We start from the raw sequence: 16,180 nt of genomic DNA on the forward strand, positions 1-16,180 counted from the left end.
TGTAGAGCATAGTGAGTTCTTATTAGGTTTTAACAAAAGAATATGTGTACATACCTGGCGGCCCGCCCACTTACCTGGGCGACCACATTGGGCTTTATACCCCAACAACCTCCCACTTAAAGTCCAATGTGGTACTTTAAGTGTGAGAGAAGCTACTATACAAGCTAATATACAAGAGATGTAGAGAAGTGATGTACTACCCTACACCTAACTGCTTGCGAAAATGCGTAAAGCTCTCTGAGGGAAGTCCTTTTGTAAGTAGATCAGCAGGATTTTCTGTGGTGTGAACTTTGACAAGCTGAAGTTGCTTATCCTCGAGCATTTCCCTGATGAAATGATACTTCACATCCACATGCTTTGTCTTTGAGTGATAAACTGGATTGCGAGCCAATTGTATAGCACTTTGACTATCACAATATAACACAGGCATCTCTTCTTTGATTCCCAAATCTGTTACTAGTCGATTAAGCCAAATTGATTCTTTGCATGCCTCTGATGCTACAACATATTCAACCTCTGTAGTAGACTGAGTAACACAATCTTGTAATCTAGAACGCCATGATACTGCTCCATCAGCCAATGTAAAGACATACCCTGACGTAGACCTTCGGTTGTCTAAGTCACCTGCATAATCTGAGTCTGCAAAACCCTTTACACTTAGCTCCTGACTCCCATAGCATATACGCATATTCTTTGTAGCTTTCAGGTATCTCAATATTCCTTTCACTGCCTCCCAATGTTTCTTGCCTGGGTTTGACATGTATCGACTTACTACTCCCACTGCAAATGCAATGTCTGGGCGAGTAGCAATCATTGCATACATCAAACTACCCACTGCAGACGCATATGGAATCTTATCCATTTCAGCGTGTTCTTCCTCAGACACAGGACAATCTTGTTTGCTAAGTTTCACATATGGTGGCAATGGAACACTCAGTGCCTTTCCCTTCTCCATATTGAAACGTTGCAAAACCTTGTCAATATACTCTGTTTGAGATAACGAAATCAACTTCTTTGATCTGTCTCTCTCAATGCGCATACCAAGTATATGACTTGCCTCACCCATGTATTTCATGTCAAACGATTTTGCCATCTTTGACTTCAAAGCTGAAATTTCTTCCAAGTGCTTGCCAGCAATCAACATGTCATCCACATACAAAATAAGGATCAACCAACTACCATTCTTAGCCTTCTTTGTATATAGACAATGATCGAACTCACTACGTTTGTAGCCTTGAGAAAGCATAAACTTGTGGAATTTATGGTACCATGCCCTCGGTGATTGTTTTAAGCCATAAAGACTCTTTAACAACTGGCATACCCAATCTTCCTTGCCTCTCTCAACAAACCCTTCTGGCTGCTGCATGTAAATTTCCACATCTAAATCACCATGCAAGAACGCTGTCTTGACATCCATTTGGTGCAACACCAAATCTAATATGGCAACCAATGCAAGAAAGCATCTCAATGTAGTCATCTTGACCACCGGAGAGAAGACTTCATCAAAGTCAATGCCTTGTTCTTGATTAAAGCCCTTGGCAACAAGCCTTGCTTTGTACTTTGGCTGACTATCATGAGCGGTGATCTTATACCTGTAAACCCATTTACAAGGTAGAGCCTTTTTGCCCTGTGGTAATTTAACTAGCTTCCATGTCTTGTTTTTATGCCTCACAGCCAAAGACTCTGAGATGCTTGTATGAGGGCATTTTGCCTGACCATACCATCTCTGGCACTGAATCCTTCTGCAAAACCTTGCTAGGAGATCTATTTACAAGATGAACAATTGTTGATATAGCTTCAGCCCAAAACCCATTTGGCAGTTGTGCATTAGACAACATACTTCTGACCTTCTCTTGTATGGTCCTATTCATCCTCTCAGCAACACCATTTTGAGAAGGATTGTAAGGAGCAGTAAGTTCACGTTTTATACCTTTTGACCCACCATTGTCAGTGCGTAAGCATTTAAGCTTCTTGCCACTCTGATTCTCCACAAGTGTCACAAACGTTTTGAAAACACTAAACGCTTCATCCTTGTGCTTGAGAAAGTAAACCCATACTTTCCTCGAGTAATCATCTATAAATGTCATAAAGTAAGAAGCTCCCCCTAGAGATAGGTTAGGCATAGGTCCACACAAATCACTATGAACAAGTGCCAACTGTGTATCTCTTCTACTGCTTCTATGCTTATGTGACTGCTGTGTTTGCTTACCATATAGACAATGTTCACAGAATTCAAAATCATTAAATGAAAAGCCAGGCAAATAACCTGAACGAGACAAGATTTCCATTCCCTTCTTGGACATATGTCCTAACCGGCTATGCCACAAAGAAACGTTCGGCTGCTCGGTTACATTGATTACATTTTTAGAGACATTTGATACATAAATCATGTAAAGTCCTCCAGACTTTACTCCATGTGCTACTGTCATAGAACCCTTGGATATCTTCCACATGTTCTGTCCAAAAGTGGTGACGTAGCCAGCATCATCAAGTAAACCTGTGCTGATCAAGCTCTTTGTAATTGCGAGAACATGTCTCACATTCTTCAGCGTGAAAGAAGAGCCATTCTGAAACTTCAATTGAACATCTCCAACACCTAAGATCTCACATGTCTGCCCATTGCCTAGCCGAACATGATCTTTAGTGGTCACATAAGAGGTAAACCACTCCTTGTTTGGAGACACATGAAGTGATACCCCCGAGTCTATAATCCAGTCACTCAGTGCATTTCCATCAGATGCTGTAAGAAGAGCTGAGTCCATTGTATTCTTCAAGAAGTAGATGTCTCCTGACACTTAACTGTCATTCTCTGCAACAGTGTTTGTCACATTTATTTTTTGAATCTTCACTGAGGACTTGTCCTTCTCACCATGGTCTTCAGCTTTCTCTTTGCCTTTTTCTGCTTTCCATTCTCTACAGTCTCTTTTCATGTGACCCTTCTTGCCACAATGGTAGCATTCTATGTCACTCTTGCCTTTAGCACTGCGGACTTGCTACGAGACTGATTCCTCTTTCCACCTTTGTACTTTTCTTTGGTCCTTCCCCTGACAACTAAAGCTGTTCCTTTGCCTTTGTCCATTGTCTTTCTATTGGTTTCTTCAGTAAGCAGACTTCCTTCTACACCTGCTATGTTCAAACCATCTGGAGGTGCAGAATTACTCAAAGCTGTGCGAAAAGTGTCCCAACTTTCCGGCAATGTGATCAACAGGAACATAGCTCTAACAGGTTCATCAAACTTGACACCTTGAGCTGACAACTGACTATAGATTGTGTTGAATTCATTCAGATGATTGGACATAGGTGTCCCTTCTTTCATCTTCAAGTCAACAAGCTTCTTAAGCCAGTATACCTGTGAAGCTGCACTCTGCTTTTCATAAAGATCACTCAGCTTTAACCATGCTTGATAAGCCGACATCTCGTCTGCTACATTGAAGTAAACGCTTTCTGCCAAAGTCAGCATAATGGTAGAAAGTGCCAATTCACCCATTTCGCTCCATTCATCTTCGTCCATATCTTCTGGTTTTATCCCCTTGAGCTTTATAGGTTTTATCTGTTTCCTTTGTACCAACATGTGCCAAATTTGCTTCTTCCACAATGGGAAATTGGTTCCATCCAGCTTCTTGATATTGTAAAGAGCAGTGTCCTGTGATTCAGCCATAGCTACGCTTCACAGTGGTTTACTTTCCTGGGAAAAATTCGGTAGAGTTTCCCCTGTAAACTGACCTCTGAACCAATATCAATCTGTCATATGAACCAAGAAAGCTTCAAATTCTGCATAAATTTCAGTAGAGTCTCCTTTGTAAAATGGCTATGGTGTACTAAAAAACAGACCAAAAACAGCTCAAAAAACACTGTCTCTCTGACACTGTAAGCTGCAGGTAAACCTGTCCTGCACCTGTACTGTCTCTCACTGTCCTGTCACTGTCCTGTAAGTCCTGTAAACATAGACTGCGACAATGCCTCAACGGCAGTAAAGCAAAGATGCAATCCCAACTGTCTAACTCATAGTCAATACATCCTAGCTGTCTATCTAAGGGTGCTCGAGGGATCGCTCCAAGACCTGTATCACCGAAAGGATCTCAACATTCGAGAATTCCCTAGCTCAATAAAACCTCACTCGACCCTCAACAAAGGCTGTAGTAAATCTGACAGTACATAGACTTCCCACAAAATCATACATCCACAAATTTTCCACTATATGCTGTAACCGTTGCGGCGGTTGTTTGCTGCGTGACTCACAGCCAGCAAACCCTCAACAAACATACATCATCTCTGATAATACATCCCATGTGGAAGTACCTACAATGTCAGGATGAAATCTAGAATATCAAGCAGCAAACACAAGCTACCTGATGAACTAGTGGATGTCGCCTACAGTCTGTGTGTAGATGCGCCCGTGTCGTATGTGATGCTTCCAAGAACTGTGAGCTGTCCTTCGATGTGTAGACAACCACAAATCAGCACTCTGGGAGTGCCGATATCCTCAGCACCTACAGTCGTAAGTCGAAAACCCCAAATTTGCAGAGTCAGATCTGCACCCGCCAAGACCACGTATTCGAAAATGGCCTGCGCAGAACTTTGTCGAAGCCGAACGATGACCGAGATGACCTCAGAATGAAATTCTGAGCACACCAAGCCCTAAGGGCTTGCCCACAAGATTTGGGGCCGTGTCTTTGCCTGTCAAATTTCACTCCAATCTGAGCTGGTGACTCTAGCCTCCTGCAGTGCTGCCCCGAGCCTCGATCTGAGCTCTGATACCAATTGAAGGAGTACGAGCGAAAGTGTGACGCGAGAGTGTGCGAGAAGAAAAGCACGACGATATGGTGAACTCGCCCTACTGTAATGTGTAGAGCATAGTGAGTTCTTATTAGGTTTTAACAAAAGAATATGTGTACATACCTGGCGGCCCGCCCACTTACCTGGGTGACCACATTGGGCTTTATACCCCAACAAGGTGGTTAGCTTATGCATCATAGGAAATCGAGGTGAGAGAATGTGGGTTCAAATCCTGGGTCATGGGAGGGTGCCAACGTCTTCATACTGCCTTGATTATTGCACCGTCCAAGCTTAATTCGCCTCGAGATCCTGCCCATGGACCCTGACCATTGGTCCATCAACCCCCCTCATTAAATGCTCGGAGTCACTTAGTGGCAACGGCTGACCATCTGTGGCATAGAATAGAGTGTAAAGAGTAGAGGACGCAAGGCCTGCTACACATAGCCCAACGAGAAGGGAGAGTGCACTTGCCATCCTTGTGTATGGCAGGGGAAGCGACTTGTGCCTACGTATGGGGCCGCTCCTTTCTCGGCCATGGTCTGATCCTACTTTTGGGCCCCTTCATCCATGATCTCCTACTATCCCTACAAGAACTTAGAGAGCGTGCACATGACAAAAGGGTGGGAGGAGGCAAAACGTGTTCCTCCTTTCCACCGGCCATAAAGAATTTATAGATTCTTATTACTTGGGACGGGAAAATCATGGCTAGCCACAAAAATAAAAATTATACTTGAAAACACTTCCAAAGGAAAAGCTTTGAAAGTTACTCACTCTCAATAACTATCTTGGCCCATAAAAGAAGTTTCACAAGTAACATAGCCAGGAAGGATCTAACCATTATACAAGGTCCACAAGAATGTTGTTATGGAGATGACTTCATTAGGATAGGATAGGATTTGTTAACAATTAACAAAGGAAGGAGACAAGCTTAGAGACTTGGATATTGCATCCTTGCCCCCTCATAAGATCCACTACCATTTAGAGGCTCCCCACCAAAATATTTGGGCTGCCTTTGGATGGGCATTGTTGAAACACCAAAAGTGAGCAGCATACTTGCACCCTCTGCAGGATGTGATATGACTGCATTTCGGTGATAGGTCCTCCAATGTACTCTGTTGCGACGTCGGCTTCTTGGCAAAGGTCCTAGCGTTGGGTTGCCAATGTCAAAAGAAATACAAATCTCAATAATTTGCATGCCAGATCAGATAGCAAGCAACGACCAATGCCAAGCATGAAGAAGGAACAAAATAGACATCCTGACTAATGCAAGGCCAACTCCAACAGTAGAGATCATGTCCATTGGAAGGACGGGCATCTGGATTGACCTCATCACACCCACAAGTTTATTCGCACAAATAAATGTAAGGACCTTGAACAAGGTTGCTCTGCCAATGTTGTTCTGGAAAAGCATACAAAAGTGGAATGTTGAATGAAAACTGCACCAAATGCATCAAGAACTCCTCGAATCTCCAAGATGACATGGGACACATGCAACCATCTTTGTCAAATAACTAGTGTGCCGAAAAATGATGGTAAGTGCTTGAATTATAGTAAACAAGAGAAAATGAAGAAAAGCCTATCCCAATTAAATGTCAAAAATAAGGTAAACTTCAAGCCATGGCTGATTCTAATGATCTTTTCCTCAATTGCTTTGGTTGTATATACGGATGAGATGAGGCTTGATGCACAGAGTCTTAGAGACCACCTCGAGCAACAAGGACTACTGATTGAAACATGGCAAGAAGGCTCGAATGTCCATTGAATTGTACGTCATCTTCTTCAAGTATGAGGCCATGCATGCGTTGACTGATCCTCAATTTCAAATCGTTGCAATGCCAGGTTGTCAATACAATGTTGCTCCATACACCCTGTTTAGTCGATATAAACTAGCTCACAGGATGACACGAGCTTTGATGAGATCCTAACTCCATTAAAATGGGCATTTGATAGAACCACCACAGAAAAGTACTATCAGCTAATCTGCTCCTTTTTTGCACAAAAAATATGTTTCAGTCTTCGCTCGATGGAGCTTAACATGGCACTAAATTTCCCTGCAAAATCCATAAACACAATCAACTTCTTACATGCCAATCTGAGCCTCCTTCACACACATGCGCGCGTACACACACGTATACTTTTTTATGTGCCAATCCAAACCTCTTTTATATATACATATATACAGCTCTGATGAATGCCTCAGCCTGCTAACCCTAGCACCAAATGGATATTCAAACAGAAATGAAGCGCACCTGTAAGCAGACTTTTTTCTTCTAATAGTTTCCCCTTTATCAGTAGTGCTCCCGGTGCTTGCTCAAAAACCTAGACAGAAACATTTTAGCATTTGCACTCCAGTTTAACTATTCTAAGAACCACTCCCAAAACCAGAAAGTTAACAGTAGTCAAATTGTCAATTCTTACTTACCGTTAGCGTGAAACGGCCTGCATCAATTTCCCTTGATGGTGGTGATGCTTCCTGATGTTGAACATCTATACGCTGCTTTTCCATATTATCTTGTAGCATACCCTGTCACAGTTCAACAGCAAATTGCAGGCCGCTGTGGGCCCGTGTCTGTCTTGCATGTGTCCTTGTGCATGCACATTCTTACCAACATCCGTAACGAAATCGTGTAAACTATCATGCTAGTACATTATTATGTGGTTAATCACCTGACTGTTTTCGTTCATCTATTTCTGAGCTAGTTATTGCAATGTAGTGGTCATGGTTTACATCACACAGACCAGCAGCAATGGTGTGTTTTTCTAATATTTATCAATGCGCTTCTTTAGATGCAACTTCCTGTTGGGCTGCCTTACTTTTAGAAACAAATGACCAATGGCTCCACAGTATGTGCATATACACAGGTATACATGCGTGCACAGATGCATGCACGCGAGCTGAGAATATAAACCGATATGTACAGGTGTATATGTACAACAAACATGTCCTTGCATGAATATACACGACTGCAAATTTTCCCAGAAAAAAAGGACTCATTACCTTAAGCATAAAGGAAACTGCGTCAACTTCACAAGTAGCTCCAAAATCACGCAAGTTGGAAGCCAGTTCTTGAAGTACATCGTAGGCCTTGCATTGACGTGGAAGCCCCTGAGAAATAAGGGAGAGCACAATTTGAACAAGAACAATCATAGCATCAAAAGGTTCACATAATATTTGGCAGAGAATCACCTCAATCATGAAGGATGCATTGTTACTGATAAAAGGTCGGGCTTGTTGCTGAAGCAAGCGTTCTGGAGGTGCGTTGTAAGTCCAAGCCAGACCCCACCTACAAGTCCGTCCTTGAACAAATTCTGTAGTGCGAAGCATCCGAACTTTTTTCTCTCGAAGTTTTGAGGTCAGAATCTTGAGGTTAACCTTTCTTCCAACCATGGTCGTAAACCAGCTGCCATTAAAGCAGTCATAAGCAGAGAAAACACTCACAGACTGATGTAAAATACATATAACTCCTTGTTATCTTACTGTATTTGTTCCTTGAGCTGCATGCTATCCTCTATCATCTTGGATATGAACCCTTCCTCTCCTCCTGGATAGACCATTTCAGCGGATGTTCCCCCACAAGATGTATGAGGATTCATACCTGCTTCTTCCATACTCGCAAAAAAAGGGGGATTGCACATGCAGAAGTCAAGCCTTTCCGCTTCATGCACGACTCCTGCAAGAATCGGCAGGTCCTCGTGTCGTAGGCAAACCACTTCCAAGTCCTCTTGCCCAATAGAGGATCTTTCAATCCCATCAATTTCCAATTCTGGATAGCAATCAGTTGGAGGAGGTGAGACATTTAGACCAGCAGACCCATTCATATCTTTGGCAGGACTCAGCAGTTTCTTGTGCTGATCAAAAGAGTCAGACAGAACATTACATTTTTCATCTTTTTTTTCCTCATTGTCGATGACTCCATGTTTCCTTTTTGAATGATCTGTAACACTCCTGATTGAAATGAGACCAGCCAGATGTGAATTCTGCTGAACATTCCACTGTGCCCATTCAAGAGCCGTGTCCGTTGCATCTGCAAAGTAGTTCTCTCTCTCTCTCTCTCTCTCTCTCTCTCTCTCTCTCTCTCTCTCTCTCTCACACACACACACACACACACACACACACACACACACACACACACACACACACACAAAAAAAAAAGTGGGGGTTTTGACCCTTGAAATCGGCCACATACAAGAGAAATGGGAAAAAAAAGATATACAATGAGATCATTGGGAAAAATCCCAAAACAAACCACACGATACATCTAAGGATAAAGATACTCTAATCACGTAGTGAAATGTAGCTATCTGGATTGTGATAAGCAAGCCTATACAAATCTACACAAAGCATCCACTGTAAAAACCTCCTATAGCAGCTCACGAAAGCCAAGGGACTGTGAAACCCACAGGCTGTGCCTCCAAAATCATCCGCATCCACACTAACATTTCTTGAAGATGTACCCCAAAAAAGGATGCAGATCAACGGCACAGCCGTAGTGTGAGAGAGGCAGGAGGGACCCAAGGGAAGTAGCAAGATGCACCTCTCTGAGCAAACCAAGTTCCCCAACGCCCTATTGAATTGACTCTCAAACAACTCTGCATAGTGTCTAATATCCTAAAAGTAGTTGGCCTCAACCATTGTCTGCTCCTATATGGTATCATAAACAGCCCCCCCCCCCCCCCCCCCCTCCCCAACTCCCCCCCCAAAAAAAAAAAAAAGATGTTGATTTCTATTACTTGAAAAATCCCTCAAAACCCCCAAATGGTGGATTCTCAGGTTCATTCATCACCTTTTGCTATCACATGATCCGAGTTGGCGGACCTACGTCCGACGTTGAACTCCTTGTCCTTTTCATCACTGTTTTTGGCGTCCAAGTAGACAATGAAGCATAGAAACAGGGGCACAGGGGACGGCACCCTAGGGCCAGGGAACAGGGACAAGGATAGGGATGGAGCAAGATGGATGGGCAGATGCAATTTCTGAAAGATGATACGCCTGGCCGTTCAGAATGCCGTTCAATCCAAGAATGGTAGGGGTCGGTCAACTGGTCATTTTTTGGGGAGTTTTAGGGCCTTTACACAAGGCCAAAGGGGCTTTTCTAGGATGTGTTTTGGAGGCCTCCTCAATGCATTATAGCATATGCAATACTCAAGCTTCAAGCTCAAGCTCTCCACTCTTGAGTGACGAGTCCTATGCTTTAGCTCAAGCCTCAAGCCTTCCTCTACTCTCGCAAGCTCTCAAGCTCCCTCTGTGAGAGGGCGCATGTGCGAGAGAGAGAGAGAGAGAGAGAGAGAGAGAGAGAGAGAGAGAGAGAGAGAGAGAGAGACCACAAATGCAAGATATGGTGAAGAGGGGGCGATCAGCCCCCCATGACTACCATGAGCAGAAGACCCTCAGTACAATCAATTGTGTGATCTCTGTGAGATGAGAGATGTGGAAGTGGGTACCCCCCTGGTCCTATAAATAGGTGCCCAAGGGGAGGTAGGGCAAGGCCTGATAAAAATCCCCACGACCCAATAGAAAAATGATATATGGAAATATATGAGGGTGCCTAGACAAAATGTGGGCGGTCGGCCCCTAACTCGAGCGGCCGGACCAGCAGCAACCTAGGCTATGGGTGGCCAGCCCGGAGACATACTAGTCATACAAGTATGCCCTAGACCTGTGAAGCAGCAGAGTGGTGAAAGTCTGACACCCCCTCTCAACACCTGATGCTGAACAAACTGCATGAAGCCGAAGATGTGAGGCAGATGATGAAGATGCCTGCTACGATGTCCACTGAAGGACAATACTCTGGCGAACTCCGCGAGTGTAGCAGCAGTCTGGGGTGTCCCAATCGCCAAGAAATCTCCAAGGAAAGATGCCCTCAAAAGCAATGTAGCAAACTGCTGTACTCCGTCGATATAGGGTGAAGATACTGCGTGAAGGTTTCAAACTGAGTGTGAAAACAACTCCTTGTTGTAAAAGAAGTGCCAATACACCTGCAAGTATCCTGCCCAATAGGATCTGTGGTGTCTGTAGTCAATTCGTTTGGAGAAAATGGAGAAGCCCAGGAACCGTCATGAGAATGACCGGAAGCGTGTCAATGCATGAACCTGCAACCCAGTGTGGCAAGGTGGCTAAGCTGTGTAAAACTCCAAGAAGGCCAGATATAGCAATCTGTGCCGGAAATGTCCTCCGAATCAAGGAAAGCCAGACTAAACAATCTACACTATAGAAGCTATCGTAAGCTGCAACAATCACCAAAAGACCGCACGGACCACCACCGGATGGTGTCCTGTCAGTAGGTAGGGTAATCCAAGATGAGGGGAAAGCCAGGCTCAACAGTCTGCGCTATGAAGGGCCTCTGAGAAGAGGAAAGGCCAGACCAATGTGTCTGCGCCGTCTTGCCTGTATCTCCTGCCTCCAATCCTCTTGTGTCAACCAAAACTGAATCCGCGCCAACAATGCCACCAAACCGCAACTCTGTGTGGCTCTCAATGTGAATGAGTTGGGAGTGGCCTACTACCCAGATCGAGGGATAGGTTTGTTGTAAGGTTACCAAGGGTGAGTGTAAGTAACTCTGAAGGTAAGCAATCCAAATGATCAGGAGTGTAGAAGAGCAACTGCACTATCATCCAAGCCAAGCACTGGGTGACTCCGGATGTAGTCGCGTAATGATGCTTGATCTCCCGCATCTCGCGGGTAAACTCTCCAAGAGAGTCCAAAGCATTGAAGTCCTACTCCCAATCTGTAGATCCAAGCAATGAACCTGTTCAAGAAGAGATCTAAGATCCTCTCCCTAAGTCCATGTAGAAGCTCCTGTGTAAGCAAGTGATCTAGCGTGTCGAGGTCAAGCGGTAAGTGTTTGTCCACCAAAGATGGTGGTGTCTTCTCTGAGAATGTCTCATGATCCCATATGCCATGAGCATGGCCATATCATATCTCGTGTGAACTCCTCTGATGAGTGCATAGGTGTGTCCAAAGCAAACCACAAGTCACCACCCCCTCTGGAGTGCACAACCGCCGAATGATGGCTGGAATGAACGGATCTCCCAAGGATCGTACGCCCGTACATGATCAAGCCGATGTCGAAGATACCGTGTACTGCAGCAGTCACAGAGAGACCGCACGGACCACCATCGGATAGTGTCCTGGCAGGAGGTAACTTCATCCTCTGTGAAAAACACAAGCCAAGTGTCTGTTGTCCACCCAAAAACGCAACTACGAGGTGATGAAAACGCTGCCGTCCAGCGATTTTCAGCGTGCTCATGTCACAAGACGCGGGCACCACGTGCCAATAGAAAAGAACAGACTGAACAAACTTTTAGCACTTCAATAACAATTGAACTGAAAGAGAGAGACGACACGCGACACGGAGTGGCGGAATTCCACCCCAGAGAGTATTGGCCCCAAACCTTGGCGCCCCTTTCGGTATTTCTTTATATTGCATCAACACAATACAAGCCGGTACTCCAGACTCTGCACCTTCTCCAGGACACATGCCAGAGAATGAGCCCTTAGCACATATTTAAAGGCCCTAGGCCCCAAAAGCAATTACAGTGAAAAGCCTTCAAACTCAAAAGCATCTGGTCCAAAAGCAAAGCCAAAAAGCTGCCAGCGCAATTTACGAAAATCCGTACAATCCTACCACGTCAACACCGCCAACGTGAAAAGCGGAAATCCGTACAGTTCTACCACGTCATCAACCATCGTGATTTTTGGAAATCTGCCACGTCATCAGCCTGCTTCGCAAGTTCTTGTGTGTGTGTGAGCCCTGCTTTATTTCCTGCTGCTCTACCTCTTCACTAAGGGTTTAGGCCCCTCGGCCCACATCTGCAAGTTGGCTCCCTTCTTCAGGGCTTTGACATGTCATCAGTTTGTTACATCTCCCCTTCTTGAAAGAGAGTAATCGTCCGCGATTACGACATATCTACAAAACAACTCAAGTTAGCTCAAAAAACTAAATAAAAATCCCAGAGACAATTAGTTTGCGCTTTTTGTTAAGGAGTTAGCTTCTCCTTTCGGCTCTTTTGATCAAGGAGTTAGCTTCTCCTTTTGTCCAGATTGAAACTCTTGATATTCCGGCGTAGTAAAGTTAGCCATCGCACCCACTGTACTGATCTTCCACGGGTGTCTTGATGCACTAAAATTAAATAACCAGGCAATCTCATCCAATTAGGAATATTCAGTGGTTGACACATCACAATGCAACACAAATGCTCACATATGCATGTTACAAGACATACAATACATAAAGCCGCCGATGAACACTCCCCCCGCAAATAACCATCCAGGTCCGGGCCATGAGCTGTTCAACGACTCCCTCATCACTCCTCCCGCAAATAATCTAAAAAGGTTCGGGCCATGAGGTATAGAGGCCTTTTACAACCAAACGCCCCCCAGACCACAGCCTGCGTCGTTTGGAGGTGCTGAGAGTAACCACTGCTTAGACTTCAAACTCCCCCCGTAAATAACCATGCAGGTCCAGGCCATGAGTAACAACAACCATTACCCCCCCCCCCCCCCCGTAAATAACCACAGGGTCCTGGCCATGGATATGAACAAGCATTCTCAAACATCATTTCTCACTACTCCACCCGGGAGTAAAATCACCAATCATTGAAACCAGTATTAAAACCAGAGTCAAACATTTCAAATCGGCACCAAGACAGGTTCAAAACAGATACCATCCATTTCAAACAGATTCCAAACAAGATCAAACAAAATTCAAACTTAAAAAGCAATCTTGACATCAGCCGAGCTCGAAAAGTCGGTTGACTTTCCATCCTGAAACCTGCACCAAAAAAATTAGGGTTAGGTTCCTTGCATAAGGTCGTAGCCGACGACAGCATAGTCCATCAACTCTTGGACAGACAATGTTCCTATGGTGGTGATGGTAGTCCCAAGTCATAGCAGTCACACCGGACCTCCAAGGTAATCTGCTCGTGAAGAGACATCTACTGAGAGATGTCGAGAAATTTCAAGATACAATCTGCTAGGGTTTCCATGGCAAGCATTTCAAGATACCCCACTCTGCCAGAAGTTGCACTTCGAAGAAAGATGTCAAAAACCATATAACTTCACGTAAATTTTTTTTCTTGAAAACTTGCAAAGTCCTTGGAAGTGTGCGACTTGGTAGCTATAGACATCTGCATGGTACTGTCTCTGAGAAAAACAGCAACTCGAAACAAATCTTGGATCCTTCTCTTGCAAGTGATTTTAATGACTTATGCCCTGTAAGATATGAGCGGCGAAGACGGGAGTGCGCCAGATGCGCGATGAAGTAAGGGTGGGAGTGGCTAATAAATCCGGGATCGGAGCACGAAGCAGAAAAATAGATAGTTCAGCATCAAGACTCCGCAGTAAAACCCTCGAACCTCGCAGATCTCACCTTCCCGCAGCAGTTCCTCGCCGCACGGTCAGATCCAACAAGCTTTGCAGATTCAGCCCGGAAAACGCAGATTTCAGCATCTGCGTTTTCAGCGCGTCGTCGTTGCGTCGTCATCATCGACATAGAGTCAGAATTCAGCAGATAAAGATTTGCAGATTTCAGCCCTTAGCATTTTCAGATTTCAGCCTGTCTCGTCGTCGTCCTCATCGTCGTCAACATCGTCGGCAAGTTCAAGCATTGTAGAGATTTGTGCAATCATAAGTAGACCGCTCTCGCCATAGAGAGTGGGGCCCTTGGAGGAGGGTTTTACAACTTTCCAGTGTCGTATTCTCTTACTCTCTCCATCTCTCAGTTTCAGCACCTTCATTCACAGTGTTCATCCACTTTGTTTGTGTCCAATGCACTCTCACTAAAGGAACGGGAGGCTCTCCCTACCGTAAGTAAAAGGAACCTTGAGCACAGTTCGGAGCACTCATCTTGAGCAAAGTTCAACATTCACTTCCGCTGCACCTTACATTGGTACCAGAGCTTTGGCGGTGTTCTGTATCACTCAAGGAAAGAACCACAGAATATTTTTTTTGCTTGTAGCGATCGCACGTAACCCAAGTCCTCTTGGGCGTGTCGATTCCTAATCAAGTTTTGAAGAGTGACAAGAAACCCAAGAAAGAAGGGCTTGTCCAGCCTCCCCTTGTGCCTTTTTTCACTCATTGAGAGCGGACAGTGCACTTAGCGGCCGGCCAATCGACGTGAGGTGGGAAAAAGCAACCTTGGTGTGAGGGCAAGGCCGCCAAGGGGTACGCTCGCAGAAAAGAGCAGAACTCGAGTGAAGAGAAGATCCTTCTCTAACACAGATTGCAAGCGAAAGAAGACACCAAGAAGCCAAGAACCTCAAGACCCGCAAGAACTTCAAGAACTCAAGAACCCCAAGAACCCAAGTTCCTTGTGAACTTAAGAACCCAGGACCACAAGAACCCACAAGAACCCATGACTTCAGTAGATGGTCATCACTCGAAGCGGAATGGATACTTCGCTTGGAGGTGATGAGCATGAGAGAGGCGAAGAAGAATTTTCCCCACCAGGAGGTTTTTCCGACCTTCTCCCTTCCCCATCTACGCCGAGGATTGCACTAACTCCTAGGGAGGAGTTGAAGCAGTTGTTTATGGAAAGGAAGTTAGAATGCGAAGCAAGTAAAGCAGAAAGAATGGCATCCATAGATCGTGAATCTGTAGAAAGAAGGGCAGCCATAGATCGTGAATCCGTAGAAAGAAGGGCAGCCATAGATCGTGAATACGATGCAAGAATGGAAGCCATAGAGCGTGAGCATGAGCGTGAGAACAAAGAAAGACAAGCAAGATTTGATCGCGAGAACAAAGCAAGAATGCAAGAGATGTTGTGACTCTTTTCTCAAGTACAAGCACAGATGCAAGAGATTCGGGAAAAGGAGACTCTCTCAGTCTCTTCTTCTCCAAAGCATGGCACACAGGATTTGCATGATGATAAGCATGATGAATTGAATGATAATGATAAGCATGATGATTTGAATGACAATGACAAGCATGATGATCAAGATGTGATTTCTCACAAGCATGATGATTTGCATGAAGATGATGTGATTGTTCACAAGGATGATGTGTTAGTTGCTACTTTTTCTAGTGAAGCTAACCTCATTGCAGATTCGATCAATCATAAAAAACCGATCTTGGCTTTCGAGTCGAGGTCCACAACACCCCCACAGGCAGATTCGGTAGATCCCGAAGAACCGACCTTGGCTTTCGAGTCGAGGTCCACAGAACCCCCATAGGTAGATTCGATCAATCATGAAGAACCAATCTTGGCTCTCGAGCCTAGGTCCAAAGAATCCCCACAGAAAGTACTATGTGTTCGCATGATTAGTCAGCATGCATTGTTCGAGTGTTTCATTCGTGATCATTTCCTATATTTTGGTCAGCGTCTTTATGTGATCCCTTTCCAAAGGCATGCCATATTGTACATTGAGTATGTTTCATTCATGAATGAGCACGGATGTATGCAGATTT

The 16,180-nt window shown here is 44.6% G+C and overlaps 1 protein-coding gene across 2 annotated transcripts in view; it reads right to left on the bottom strand.

Moving 5' to 3' along the window:
- Positions 1-6,096: 6,096 nt before the first annotated feature.
- FIO1 (methyltransferase) overlaps positions 6,097-16,180 on the bottom strand; it is a 28,148-nt gene continuing 18,064 nt past the window's right edge. Inside the window, exons 3-8 of one of the 2 annotated variants that reach the window (XM_086500271.1) lie at positions 8,255-8,801; positions 7,964-8,177; positions 7,775-7,882; positions 7,199-7,300; positions 7,026-7,095; positions 6,097-6,827 (exon numbers count right to left, since the gene is read on the bottom strand). In XM_086500271.1, the coding sequence (XP_086356397.1) occupies positions 6,748-6,827; positions 7,026-7,095; positions 7,199-7,300; positions 7,775-7,882; positions 7,964-8,177; positions 8,255-8,801 (1,121 nt within the window). In that variant the 3' untranslated portion in view covers positions 6,097-6,747. Of the gene's footprint in view, positions 6,828-7,025; positions 7,096-7,198; positions 7,332-7,774; positions 7,883-7,963; positions 8,178-8,254; positions 8,802-16,180 lie in introns of those variants that run through there. The other variant, XR_015186433.1, reaches the window with a different exon arrangement.

Source organism: Adiantum capillus-veneris, chromosome 25 (assembly GCF_014529385.1).
Source record: "Adiantum capillus-veneris isolate H3 chromosome 25, ASM1452938v2, whole genome shotgun sequence".
NCBI lineage: Eukaryota > Viridiplantae > Streptophyta > Polypodiopsida > Polypodiales > Pteridaceae > Adiantum > Adiantum capillus-veneris.